The sequence below is a fragment of the Pyxicephalus adspersus genome, chromosome 1 (genome assembly GCF_032062135.1).
Source record: "Pyxicephalus adspersus chromosome 1, UCB_Pads_2.0, whole genome shotgun sequence".
Lineage (NCBI taxonomy): Eukaryota > Metazoa > Chordata > Amphibia > Anura > Pyxicephalidae > Pyxicephalus > Pyxicephalus adspersus.
Window position 1 is genome coordinate 141,153,294 of NC_092858.1, and position 15,083 is coordinate 141,168,376.

A 15,083-nucleotide genomic window follows, 5' to 3' on the forward strand; every position below is an offset into this window, starting at 1 on the left:
AACCTGGGAACACAAGCTACACTGTTCAAATAGCAAAATCAACAATAAAATCATACTCTAGACCAGATTTTCTTGACCTTTCAAACATGGGGGTACCTTTAAAATAACTTTTAGGTTTTAAACGAACCCCTGCTAAAATTACTATATCTACAGCTCACAGTATATTTGTGTGGTGGCCAGTAGGATGAATGACTCCCACAGAAACACTGCTCTAGACTGTATGCCCTCCAGAATGTCACTGCTGATCAGTAGGACTATACATCACACCCATGGACCAAGTGTGAAAAGCAAGAAAGGGTGGGGCTCTACAATGTCCCTTCTTTTCAGGTACATTGAAGACACGCAAGCACCATTACTTGGGGCACATTAAAGATGTGTATTTACCGATCAATATAACATAAATGAACAGGATCTTACAGAAAATAAGGCAGCACGGTCATACCTGCTGATGAATTTCTTGCAGTATAGTGAAATTGCTAAAGAAGATTCTGAGAGCATCACCAAGATGTTGCTGGACCATTTCTCTCCCTATTCTCAGACAGATAAGGGAAATAAGGTTGCTGCACTTAGCACACAATGCTAGACGTGCCTGAGGGCCATTTGGAAACCTTTGAGAGAAAAGAACCGTATCAACAAATACAACTTAACACAATTTTTTTCTATCTGCTGAAGAGATTGCTTATCACTTTTTACTCCTCCTAGATGAGTTTTAACACCACTGACCGCTATAGGAACATATTTGCTTTGGGATAAAAAATTTACCAAATTTGAAAAGCTTACGTATTCATGTCTATTGTGAGCCAAAAGAGTAAACAAAAAGTTCATGGTTAAAAATATTAATAATAGGTTTTAAAATATAATCCAAACACATATAAAGAGACACTATAATAAACATGAAAAAGCAATTTCCCAGGAAAAAATAAAACATAAAACTACCAACACACAAAACATTTATCTCAAACGTATACCGTATTTTTTGCCATATAAGACGCACTTTTTCTTCCCCAAAACTGGGGGGGAAAAGTTGGTGCGTCTTATACGACAAATGTGTTATAAAATAATTAAAATAAGATACTCACCCAATACCCGATCCTGCGTGTGTCTCCTCTCCTTGCTGGCTGCAGCATGTCTCCTCTCCTCTCTGGCTGCAGCGTGTGTCTCCTCCTGGCTGCAGTGCAGATCGAAAGAAGCTGGCACAGCGCCCCCTGCTGATCCCTGCCCTAACTGCCGTACAGTGGAAAAAAAGGTAAGAACGGCACAGAGTGATCAGAAGGGGAATAATCTTTCAGAATCTTTTTTTTTCTAGATTTTCCTCCTTTAAAATTGTGCGTCTTATATTCCGGGGCGTCTTATACGGCAAAAAATACGGTATATATTAAAACAAAAGTTCTATTAAAGCACTTTTATTAGCAAAAAGGTGCTTCTTTCTCAGATTCATTACATTCCTAGATAAGTGATGGCAGACACAATACTCCTCTTTTTTCTTTAAATCACTAACACCCTTGTAAGATTCTTAGATGCAAAGGGCATCCAAAATACTTAAAAATGTATGTGGTTAGCACTGCAGCACCGATTGTCCATAAGCACATGTTTTAAGGGAAAAAAAAAAAAAAGATCAAATATGACCAGGAGATTATTAAAGATGGTCTTTTCGATCAGTCTAGATTTCAGTAACAATCAGAGATTAACCTTTCATGATATTCCTTGTTAATTACATTCTGTTCTGTTCCTCCCTTTTATACTAAAACCTCTTGCTTCAATGCTCTACTCCCTTTCACGTCCCATAGATCTATGTGCTATCTGTCTAAACCATATTCCATTCTGATTCTGCTTAAGAAATCTTGCACAATATGTTTTCATTGGCTGTCCACATTGTAATTTCAGAAATTTGTTGTTTATGCTCCAAGCAAATTCCTGATTACTGGCTAACTATTGTAGAGATAAGCATCACTAAAAGGGCAGATGGAAAAGAATAGGGCTGTTTTATAAATAAGTACTTCCTTTACTGATATAAGGTATATTATGCTGTATTAATAAGCACCAGGATATTGTATTTATGACAGTGCAAGATGTTCCTGAATGGAACCGATGTTGACCTTAAAGATCAGAAGACATTTTGTTATGTACACAATCTAGGGATAAAGCGGAAATTAAAAGGTAATTGTTGCTTGAGAATTGCCACTGATCAAAGCTTTATTACTAAACAAATATTTATCCAGAACTGCAAAAACCTTTAGAATCTCTGTTGCAATCAAGCATACTATGGACATTTTTTACAGTATCAAACACATTAGATTTCAATAGGTTATAAGGGTACTTATAGTCGGTTTAAAATTGACATCAGTGCCAACAATGCAGGCCTGCTTTAGATCATGAAACCTTGTTCAGACATTGTTCTGCAATGACAAACTGCAAGCAAAAAAATAATAATTCATTATTGTTTATTAAATTAAATATTATACTGGGATTAAGGATAATTGGTTCTACATCTGAATATGTTCTCCCTGTTGTGGTACTCCATGTCCTTCTCTCAATTTATTGTTTTTAGCATTTGCTTTCTATGAATTGTTATATTTGCTCTATAACTGCGAGGCAAGCAGTTATTTTATTTATTAGTATCTCTTGTTGTTCCCCATCCTAAAGGTTGAACCTGTCCTTGCTGGTCACTGGTAAATCTAAACGTTGATTATATTTAAGAGATTGTGTAGAAAAACACAATATTAGACAGGTCTTAACACAGTGTTCTCCCCAGCCCCTTTTAGCCGGGTGCACCATCCGGCACTTTTCAGTAACCACCTGGCCGTTTTTGGGTGGTTGCTGAAGAGTTGGGTCACAATACAGGTGCTGCCACCCACCTACAATTTCTTCCCACGCGGCTTACAAAAATTTCTGGGTTCAACACTGTTAACATGCCATCCTATGACAGGTCTAAAGAACACCTCCAATTTCTCATAACAGACTATTAGGAACAATGTAAGCTGCTAACTTTCCATGCCCTCTACAGGTTAATAGGCTCATAATTTTTAGCACGATAAGTAGATATTTTTGAATTTACAGAACGGATATAACAAGTTTTAAAGAATATATATCAGATTAAACTGATACAAATAAGAAATGTTCACTATTTAGGTTTACTTACACATTTTGAACACCTAAAAGTTTAGAAATTAAAAGTTAGTGTCACACATTCACCTGTTTTCAGATTTGCTTCCCTAGACAAATAAAAAATAGAACCAATAAACACTGTAGTTTGAGGATCTGCCTAAATTGATCTAATGGGTGCACTAATGGAGCATTTAATGCAATTTGTCCTCACTTATAGGGCGTCCTACGTGTTGTTCAGCAGCACTGCTTTAAGATTACAATGCGTCTACTAGAAGCACCTCTGAGCCTAAAAAAAGGCTTTTCATTAGGAGGCAAGGACCAAAAATATGGTATATAATGGTGGTATATATGGTGGCTGAACTATTTCTCATGAATCCCTGTTCTAGTCTGTTTTCCTATGAAGTGAAACTAGGTAGGGGTGTTCACACATATGCTTCTATTTTTATTTTTTGTGCTACAAAGAGGAAACAAGGTTTTGTCTATAATCTGTTACAATGCAATTTACTTCCTCATGTACTCAGACTCACACTTTATCAAATAAGCAATTACTCATTTCCAGAGGATATAGGACAATAAGCACTCATATGGTAATTGCTAAATTTTAATATCTGTTCTAAAAGGTGATATAGAACAAGGCTGCAATTACTGTATTGTCCAAATAAACCGATCTAATTTATGTTTATATTGAAAAATTGAAAGTATTACCTAGACATGACATGAATGAAAACTTAATTGTTTTTTTTTGTAACTTTACAGCATACACTGAAACCACACAGATATCCTGATCTCGATTCCTACTTTAAGAACTAGCCATGTGGCTAGCAAACTGGGGAGGACCCCTGTTTTATAGTTGGACAGGAGCAGCAACAGGTTGCTAATGTTCTTACTTTGTTGAAGTTATTGTCCAAAAGTATAGATGCCCCGATTACATATTTTACATTTTTATGATACATCTTGAATTTAAAACGGTTTATTTTAATTCTACAACATACCCTATACAATGGGCACAAGGAGTTCAGCCAAGAGGTACACATCCTAGGCAAACAAAACATTTTTGCACAAGGTAACCTTTATTGTTTGTATTATTATTATGTTTATTATATAGAACATTGTAATATTCATTTTTTTATACATTACCCAACAGTGGTCGAGGTCAGGAAGCCTAAAACTGGCAATAGGACATCCTGGTTAATTTTGGGTAAAATGTCCATCAAAGTAGTGTCTGAAAGGTAGATGATGATCTTCTGGGTCAAGGTGACAGCAGCCAGGAGACCAGCTTCCTTGCGGCTGTTCAATCTGCAGCCACTGCTGGGGGCCACCTGCATGTAAACAATGCCAATTAAAGAACTGACTATACATGTAACAAAAGAGTAGTGTGTATTTGTGATTCTGTGCCAACCCCTTACCAATATTGCTAAATAAAAACTTACCTTTACCAATTAAATCAAATGCTGCTCTCTCATTCAATCAAGATTCTGTAGAGTTATTGCTAGAAAGGCAGCTACCTCCACCAAAGTGGTTAATTAATTTTGATGATTCAGAATCACCAATGTGACATGGTCCCAAATCTAATCAGATGCCTTATTGCTTTGGATTCAGTATGTAGTAGTCAAATAGTGACATTGAAAGCAACTCAATCAGGCATTTAGCTTCCAGACAGAATATTTTATTATTTTATAAATTTTATTATTCCAAGTGGTGCAAGCAAGCTGTAGTTTGTGACTTAAACTGCGCTAAAAATCATTTTACATGAACACAGGAAAAGCTATCTTTATATTATGAAATAAAAATCCATGCTTACATTCTCTACTAGAATGTTTTAGTGTTCCAGTGTTCACCCCAGCCCCTTTTAGCCAGCACTTTTAGGTAACCACACGGCTGTTTTTGGGTGGTTACTGGGTGGTTATATGTTGGGTCACACCCACCTACAATTTCACCCCACCCAGCTTAAAAAAAAATGATGGGTTGAACACTGCAGAGTGAATAAAGACCAATGTGGTGCATGGCCTGGTTGTAATATTCCAACACATAAAATGCGCCTCTGCTTTAAAGGTTCTTTCATTTTACCTGCTGGGTGCCAGGTTTCTTAGAACTTCTATGTGTGTGTCCACAGAAGCAGAAGAACCTAGTGCCACCAAAATATGTCCAGATAATAGCTACCAGGTAGATGTGATTTAACAGCTGTACTGCCAAGATGAAGGGAATGTGAGACATTACCAAAAAACTTGGAATTACATTGGGGTCTATTTATAAAGCAGGGAATCTGACAGTCATTTCCAGGTGAATAATCAATTATTGCCGTTGAAAAACATGGACCCAAAAGACTTCTCCGGGAAATGTTTCAGTGGATGTTAGATTCACTGCTTTATAAACAGACCCCATTGTGTTTTTGTGAATTTAAAAATATAAAAAATCATTTCAGCAAATACTGCGAAACATCAACATTTCAGCAAATACCATCTCTGCTTTCAAAAAACGTCTTGGGGGCTTGACATAATCTTCAGGCCTAAAATATGTGTTATGCATGCAGTCCCTTGTAATGAAGTGGTTAGCTTTTGTATATTGTTAAAGCCAAGCTTAAACAGTGTACTATATCAATAGCTTCCATCAATATACAAGTAAGGTTTTTTTTTCTTTTTAGATCAGGCAGTAATTTTAACTTACCAGGTAGCTGATGTAAGGCAGATACTGATAGGTAAGAAAAGGTTCTCCATACAGATGAGCCATATACATTAGGCAATCCAGCACTGGCCTAGACACCTGATCACCATACAATGGCCTCTTGACATTTAATGGGCTATTCTCCTCTACATTAGATAGAAATTGATGTCTCTGATGACCTGTGTAAAATAAGGATCATGCATTTAGCACTATATTGTTTTTTAACTGAAAAGCAGATTCAAATATTACTAGTAACAAACTAATAAAATTAAATGAACATAACTTTGAAGTTTACTTCCAGCCCCAAAACCTATTGCAGATAGGGTCTATGCTTCAGGCTATATAGCTGTACATGACTACGTTAATACAGAATAAAGTGCCACTAACTACCAATTGGAGGATATATGAATTAGCATAACAGGGGAACCATACGTGAGCTGATAGGGATTCAACTGCAAACCAAGCAAGAGTTCAGACATAAAAAGTTCACCCAAACTTTCTAGGTACAGACAGACCAGGCAAAGATCACATGTCTCTACACCCTCTACTTTTCCAACAGAGATTCCCTGACAATTTTAGAGCAATGGACCAGGTCAGAGGTTTATTATCTGATCATTCTTGTCGCTCTCAAAATCCCCCTACAGCAAAAAAAATGCCTCCCCAGTGCCTCCTTGCAGTGTTCGCTCAGGGATTTGTGTAAAACAAATTATTGATCAGCAGTGGGTTCAAACTTGAACAGCCTGATGTGTCTATAGAAAGCTGCAATGTGAAGGTTATGGGGCTTGTGACCAGAGCAAGGCCATGAAAACAAAGAAAGAGGTTTATCCAGAAGAGTTGCTACACAACAGGCAACAAAGATCATTTCTTCAGTTAAGGTGCGTACACACTTCCAATTTTTATCGTTCAAAACGAACGAGGAACGATCGATTGGGCAAAAATAGGGCAAAAAACGTTCGTAAAAAAAGTAACCAATGACGCCGACGAACGAGGAAAGTCGTTGGAAACGAACGACCGGACCGGCGGATCGGATTGGACAACGATCGTTGAACATCGTTCGTGTGTACGGTCGTTCGTTGATCGTCCATGATGTGAGCATGCGTAATGAACGAACGTTCGTTCACTTTCCTGTCGTGCACATAGTTCCTCTATCGCTCATACGATCGTATCTATTGTGTGTACAATATCTACGAACGATCGTGTCGTTATCTCTATGTGCAGGATCGGTGCTATACGATCGTTCGTAGATATCGTGCAGGATCGTTCGTCGTTCGTTTTCCAACGATAATAATTGGAAGTGTGTACGTAGCTTTAGTTACAGATCTAGTAGTCCAATCAAGATTTAAGCAATATCTAAAACATTGTAACACAGCAAACAAGGACTTCAATAAGTATATCACATACAAGTGTGCACTGATTGCTACCCTCTTTACCTTGAAAGTGCAATCTTTACTATTTCAAGATATCAAGTTTAAGCATGTGAGACAGCATTTTTTTAAAAAAGAGAGACAAACAATTACCAACATAACAGGACGTGAGTAATCGTAGTAGATTTCTGGCAATGCAGCGGGAGGTCACAGTTGGGCCTAACTTGGCCGAAAGCCACCTTACCATTTTACAGGCAGTGTCTGCAAAACAAAAGTGCACCCTGATAAACATACAGTACACAGGAAACTATCCTGATAAAGCTAAAAAATGCAAAGTAGCTAAATTTTAAATAGAAGAAGATCCACGCTTATCCAAGACATAACAGGCATAGTGTGCCATTACAAAACTAAAATGGCATCATGCACAAATATGGTTACTTTGTTGTTTTATCTGGTCCAAACGAATAATCAGTTGAAGTTTCAATAAAAGCTGAATTCCAGCCCTACCTTAATTCTTGCACAGTTGTACAGGCTTCTCTATTGTACTGAAACTACGTACTAATTTCACTATACATAGTTAGCTACTCACCCTGTACATTAGAAGCTGCAGCAAGTCTAGCTCTTTCCTCTCCAGGTGAACTGCTTCTGTCCTATCCCTTTCATTATTGGAGTTCAGTTTTTTAATCAAGCAGACTCGGCATCAAATGTATCAAACATTTTTGTGCGTTCCTTCCCCCCCACCACCTAGATTGTAAGCTCCTCTGGGAAAAATCATCTCCTCCTCCTGTCTGTATCTGTCTGTCGTTTGCAACCACTATTTAATGTAAAGTGCTGCATAATATGTTGGCGATAATAAAAATCCTGCCTAATAATAATCTTCCATTTCTAAGAAGCTACATACCCTGCCAAAATAATATACATGCCCTGCTAGCCCCTTCATCAGCTATGATCTGCCAGAACTGCAGAGACTTAGTGATAAGGTCAATGGATCCAAAACCAAGTATAAAATGAAAATAGCTTTTTTGATGAAGATGGGAGGAAAGCAGTATGACCAGGTATGTTAAATTAGGAGCAGATTAAATGTTAACTTCAAGATATCATCTGCAATTCTAAAGAACACTATTGTATAGGTTAAAGGTAAAATGTACAGATTGTGTTTTGGCTAGTGTACAGAAGAGGGGGAACTTGCTGCTTTTGTGAAGATTTCTGCTCACTCCCCGCCCGGATGACAAAATGTCAGTAAGACAGCTAAAACAAAGTAAAGAAAAATTCTAAAGAAGGTCACAGACAATAATAAGACCAAACTTTTATAAGATTAAGAAACCATTGGCCTTCTACTGTTGTCTGTGTATACTTCAGCGATTTATTCAATGTTTGTACAAGCGACAACATATGCCATCAGAACAGAAAGTAAAGTGAATCTCCCAAGCAAAAAAAGAAAAAAGAAATTTAACTTCTTCCTATTAAGATATTTACCCTGAATAACAAATTAGATAATGTGAGCAGTTAAATGAGCAGTTTCTATATTTACAAGTATTGTCTTACCTATTAAAATTTTCTGTTCTTTTTCCTCTGTCTGATTACTTAGATCAGGTTCATCTTCATCCAGTTCATGGTTTCCATTGGCGACAACTGTATCAGTCGATACGTCTGTATTGACAGAGTGGTTTAATTCTGAAAGACCAGGGGAAGGACCACGCTCTTCCTCTTCTTCAGACTCCTCACTTTGTTTTAGATCCTGACTGCTATCTCCCGACTTCATGCTACCTTTTTCTTTAAGAGAGTCGCTATCTGCCACTTTCTCATCTCCTAAGGAGACTTCACTTGCACTGCTTTTGTCGCTTAACCTTCCAAGGCTGAGAGACTCTGGTTCTTGCGTATGAAGGGGGTCACTGACATAAAGTCCCCCTTGAAAGTCCTCATTTTCTGCAAGGTAAACTTGATCATGAAAGCTAACCCCAGAGGTATAGTCCAAGAGTTCATGGGAAGAGCCACTATGGTCTACACTATTCTGTCGACCATTTCCAAATTCGCCAGCAATTGGGCTTTCTCCACCACTTTCCTCATCTTCAGCCGTTCCAGACAACAACTTTCCTTCATCACCTGAGCTCTCTACTCCAACGAGTATTTGAAGCACATGATTAAGTAAATTGGAAAGAAATGCCTGCAAGCCCAAACGTACGATCAACTGGGCTACAAAGCAATCTGTGTAAAGATAAAACCTTCCATGAATATATGAAGGGTTTTCATAAGCACCAATAAGAGGCTTCAATAAATACTTATTTGTATTTTTTGGGCCTAAAGCTTTGGCCACAGGCTCAAAAAGATACCATGCTGCGTAAACAGCTGTGCTTTCATCAGTCATTAATGACAAGACAAATGGAAGAATGATTTCCAATCCTTCAGGGGTAATGTCACAAAGAATTCCATCTATTTGCTGCCACAACTGGAACACAAGCTCTCGACCTTGGCTGTCATCTTCTGTTCTTCGCAATTGATAAGTCAAGATGAATTCATGCAAGTTTGGGAAGTACTTGGGGAATGGAACCGTTAAGCAAAACGGACTCAGGAGTTGGGAGGGAGATGGTGGAGGAACCCCATTATAAATGTGAGGAAATTCAAACAATTTGACCTGGTTCTCATTATCCACACTGCTCAAAAGCTCTTCATCAGGGGCATGAAGCAGTAATAAAGTCTCAAGCATCTGTAAAAGCGGAGTAGGAATCTCTTTTACGTGATGTTTGCCGAGATTACGAACTAACATATATCGTTCCAGTAGTGGGGATTTAGGGGTTATAGTGTGAATTCTTGATGCAAAAACAATTTCTGCTATCATAACACCCAAAGCTTGCATATCTCTCTCAAAAAAATCTAAAAGGCTCAGTGGTAGCTTGCTCTGGGATTCTTTCACTGGAAGAATAGTGCTATGTAAACCTCGAACTAAAAAGTTGTCAAGTTTTTCAAGTTCTTCCAAAGCTTGTATAGGATTAAAACCTTCAGGTAATGAGATCTTCCCACTATTTTCTTCATGAGTCACCTTGAATGGCCTGTTTGCCTTAACAGGAGGAGTCCTGTTTTCAACTGAAAGGTTACTGGCACTAGTAATTTGGAGGGATGGTATGATGGTCTGATCAACACCCTTTCCTGAACTTGCTAATGCATCTAGAGCCTCAGTTCCTTGCTCAAGTTCCTCATCAGCTGTATTCTCTTTATCATTAATCCAATGACTCTCACAAGGGGTGGCTTCAAGCACAAGGCCATTCACAGTGTGTTTGTCATTAGATTCAGTCATCTCAACAACACTATGTTTAGATGGGACTACAGCGGGAGCTTCAAAAAGAGAATAACTAGGTCCAAGAAGACGTTTGGGATGCGGCTGATCAAACAACTGTACAACCCCGTAACATGTCAAGTTTGTGTGATTATCCACCAGGTGAAGGCAGACATTTTTTTCTTTCACTGCATTCTTCCCTGTCAGCTTGTACCCAAAAGTAAGGTCTATCCAGTGATGAAGATCCTGAGACACATCTTTGCTTTCCAAAAGCGCACGGTGTACATTTATGAAATCTTCATATGAACTGCACCAAGATGGAATGTCAAGATCTGGCATATCTGCATGAATGGATTTGAAAATAGTAGGATCTGTGTAAAATTCTGGAATGCACTCATCTGGAGTCCATGCCTGCATGCGCTCCATGCTTGCTGGATATTCATTTGGTTCCCATTGAGAACGCACATGATAGCAAAGAACAGCTTTTGGGGTTCTTCTGGCCGTATATACATAGTATGTAATATCTGAGAGAACATCAGAAATATGGTGAGGAACATGCAACTGGTCTGAACTGCCTCCACCTGCTACAAATGCCTGCTTTGTCATCTCATATGTAAATTCCAGTTGCTTGTCTCCTTTGTTTAGACGGAATTTGGATTTTTTCAGGTCTCTAAACTTGCCATTTTTGGTGGTGAAATCAACAACCCAAGGTAAAACTGGGTGGTAATTGGGGTCTCCTTGTCTTCTGCCTGCCAGTTTATTCAAATACATAAGATAGTCAAAATTTGTAACTCTTCCATGAATCCATTCAATGACCATGTCTTTTAACTCATGATTGCAGGACATACATAGTGCCCCAAATTTCATCTGATCTGTGATATCTGATGAATCTTCTCTACTACTCAATGAGTTATCAATTTGCCTTTCATAATCAATAAAATTGGGCCTTAGCTGACTGCAAAGTTTTTCATCGAGAGCCACATTGTATAATGAAATGGATCCGCTTGATAAGCCTGCTAAGTGACAAGCCTTCATGGCCTGGAGAATATTATAGAGAATAAAGAGTACTTTGGCATGACTGTTTGCAAGCTTAGCAGGGCTAAATGTGATGGCATCATATAATGAATACTGCATATATGGCAGGATAATATACAGCATGTCAGATGACTCTAGCAAAGCTTCAGCTGGAACAATATTGGGGCAAGAAGGTGTCCCAGCAGCAAAACTGGCACTTTCTTTGGAAGGAGATAGACTGGTGGATGATTTATTGACGACAATGAAAGAGCAACCATAAACCTTCTGGAGAGACAGCTTGAAAGCGTCTAAGGCCTGCATACTTGGTACTTTAGATACATTTTCATAGGGTTGCACATAACTCCTTTGGGCTTTGTGCCACATGTTCTTATAATTTTGTTGAGCCACATTGTTCATAAAACTAACCAATGATGAAGAGACCCCATTTTGTTTTTGCAGAAAACCATTATTTAAAGCCAATGAGTAGGCAAGCCTACTTTTTCTCATCCCATGAATCTCTACCCTTGTCCAACCACCGGGTAACTTCTGGACTGAACGCTGTAGAAATGTCTTAATTTCTACACTGCTAAATCCTTCAGGTTTAGGGCATTGCAGTGGGACTGTTCTGCGTTCTTTCAGGTTCAAAAGCCATTTCAGAGATACCAGAGCGATTACATGACTGCCAGCTTCAGGTAAAGCAAGCTGCTTCTGATCAATGCCGAGGTCCTTGTTAACAGATTCGATCAACCACTCCATGTTTGGCATTGGATAATTAACCATTTTGTCACATTTTATATTTTGTCACTGCAAATCAAAAAGAAACACAAAGTAGGAAAGTTAAGCTACAGGTAATTTACTATAAAAGTTCTCTAGCACAAACATTTTATGGTTACCATGATCTTCCTCTGATGTAAGGTTTTTTTTTTTTTTTTTATTGGGGAAATTTCCTTTACTTGCTGTCTCACAGACACAACAGGAGACACAAAGACATCTCCCAAAAGTGAGAGAGATCCTTGGATAAATGTCATCCTCTCTATTGCAAGGTTTTCCTATTATTCTTATTGTTTGTTCTTTTAACTCCACAAAATTGTTTTGCTTTTTCTCATCTTTTAGTTCTTATGACATAAAAATGGTTTCCGACCCAGTAAAAAGACAGACAGTAATACAAACCTAAGAGGCGTGCCAACTCTTCAACAATCCTCAAGGAAAAGGAAAGTTTTGGCTTTAGTAACATTTTAAACTCAAAAACAAAGTACAGTAGTCCCCCTCTATATCACTGTTCGAAAATCGCGGTCCCGGTATATTGCATTTTCTGCAAACCCATGGTGTTGTATTGGAAAGCACGGTGTAGGGATGCTGAGAATAAAAGGAGGAACAAGTCTGGCCAATTTGAATACCCCATACATTTAGATTTAATGAATGGGGCATTCCAATCGAATGCACAAATAGACAGCAGCCAATCACAACTGGGATTCGGTTGTGATTGGATGCTGGCTATTCGTGCAGTTGAGGAAAGTTGGGCATCCATGTATCGCAGGAATTATTTGGAACGTAACCCCCATGATAAACGGGGGACTGCTGTAAACATTAAAACACATTGGTGTTCTTTTTTCTAGCTGTGTAAGAATTCGCTTCACTTTTTGTCTTGGAGACAGATCATGCCCACAAAGTGATTTTCCCACAGCTCTTGCTCTGGGACAACTCTAACGTTTTGGATTTCCCATCACTTGTATTCTGTATGACAATAATATTTAGAAAATACAAATGGCTGAGTATTCCTTGAAAAACCCATACTATTTACAGACAGATATATATGGCACTAGCTTCTTTTTGCAGGCTTCATTGCCAAGCTACCCAAATACTATTCTCCTGCCCAATAAAAGTGCCCTTCACCATCCACCAAGGCAGTTCCATGGAACAGTATGATAGTTGTTGGCAAGATTTAGCTATTAGGTCATGAAAAGTCAGGTTCTAGTAAGCTAATAAGAGATTATTTAAAATATTAATAAAAACTAAAACAGGAAAAAGCACAAAAGAGGCTTCCCTGGATAATAACTATAATAAAAAATCTTGTGGAATCTGGTCCTAAAATTTAAATGAACTCCAGTTCCTTTCCTCCTCCGGTCACTGTCTGTCATTTGGAAACCCCTATTTAATGTACAGCGCTGTGCAATATGTTGGCGCTATATAAATCCCGTTTATTAATACTAATTAAAATAACTAATAACATATAACCCAGACAATCACTGAAGATTGCCATTTATGAACTCTGCAAATACAGTGGGCTGACATACAATTCTTCATGAGTCACAAGGATCAAGTTGTATGCTTTTGCAGCTCAGCTCAAAACCAGGCAGATTGACCAATCAGCAGGCAGCTAGCAGTTTCAGAAGAACATGTTGCTGCACTCCCATGTGACCCCATGCCCAGGCAGCTTAGATCACATGGTCTCTATGAGGGGCACTGTGAATGCATCACACTGTTAGAGGCTGCAGAGAACCTGACATTATTACAGTCTGATAGATATGAAATGACATAGAAGGATTGATAAAAGTAGGTGTGTGCACATCTGAGCATAAATAGTGACATGCACTGGTGCTGTATTATTATTTACATTAGTTGTCTTGTAATATATATATATATATATATATATATATATATAATACCTTTACCTATTGCAGTTTCTTTTTTAGTTTGCAGCTTGTTGCTGTGAATTGTGAAAATGCCCTGTCCATGTTTTGGCACAGCACAAAGGAAAGCACACAGTATATATAACATAAAAGTAAACATGGATGATGCATCCTGCACTCCCCTCCCCCAATACTTGTATATAATCACAAACTACACAAATTTAGGATATAACACACATACACAACCAATGGGGACACCAGGGTATAACAATGCAGAGCAGGAGGCACAATGACACTTCCAGCGCTGAGAGAAGAAGCAGCCAGTCTTACACAATGCAGACACTCACCCCCTCCATGTCCATCTTCCTTATTCTCCAACTCGCCTCAGTAGCTGCAGGATGGGTCGGGTGAGAGATCAGGGAAGTCTGGGCTCAGCCATGCTATGTCAGCTGACACGAGTCATGTGACAGAGCGCAACATGATACAGAGCCACAGGTCACGTGGTATGCAGTATGAATGTGAGGGGGAAAAAATATGCTGGAAAGTGTATCTCTTGGGGATAGCGTGCACGAGCCTAAACGAGTCTTAGCAGTGTTCTTCTGTACTGCGCATATGCACATGAAAAGGTGTGCTCGCTCCCGAGACAAACGCCTAACCCCGCCCACCTCTCATTCCCGAGCACAGAGTCCTCCACCTGATACCGCCCACCTCTCACTCCCAAGGCTAAACCAAACACTTGGCTACGTCCACCACTTATTCCCCAGCAGAGTCCTCCACCTGACCCCGCCCACATTTCACTACCAGGGTTGAGCCAAACACTTGGTCACGCCCACCTCGTATTACCGAGCATAGAGCCCTCCACCTGATCCCGCCCACCTTTCACTGCCAAGGCTGAGCCAAGCACCTGGCCACGCCCACCGTTTCTGCAGCTGCCTATTTAGAAATTAATTCTAGCCACAGATGGCCGCACATGGATAGATTTTGCTGCAATTATTCAAAGCAGTCATTTCAGCATTTAAAAACTGTTCTTAACCTGAA

General features: G+C 39.0%; 1 protein-coding gene across 2 annotated transcripts in view; it reads right to left on the minus strand.

Annotated features, from left to right (window-relative positions):
- WDR81 (WD repeat domain 81) overlaps positions 1–14,668 on the minus strand; it is a 32,195-nt gene extending 17,527 nt beyond the window's left edge. The window contains exons 1-6 of one of the 2 annotated variants that reach the window (XM_072429273.1): positions 14,393–14,668; positions 8,676–12,219; positions 7,284–7,391; positions 5,770–5,945; positions 4,243–4,424; positions 443–608 (exon numbers count right to left, since the gene is read on the minus strand). In XM_072429273.1, the coding sequence (XP_072285374.1) occupies positions 443–608; positions 4,243–4,424; positions 5,770–5,945; positions 7,284–7,391; positions 8,676–12,195 (4,152 nt within the window). In that variant the 5' untranslated portion in view covers positions 12,196–12,219; positions 14,393–14,668. Of the gene's footprint in view, positions 1–442; positions 609–4,242; positions 4,425–5,769; positions 5,946–7,283; positions 7,392–8,675; positions 12,220–14,286; positions 14,361–14,392 lie in introns of those variants that run through there. The other variant, XM_072429276.1, reaches the window with a different exon arrangement.
- Positions 14,669–15,083: the final 415 nt, after the last annotated feature.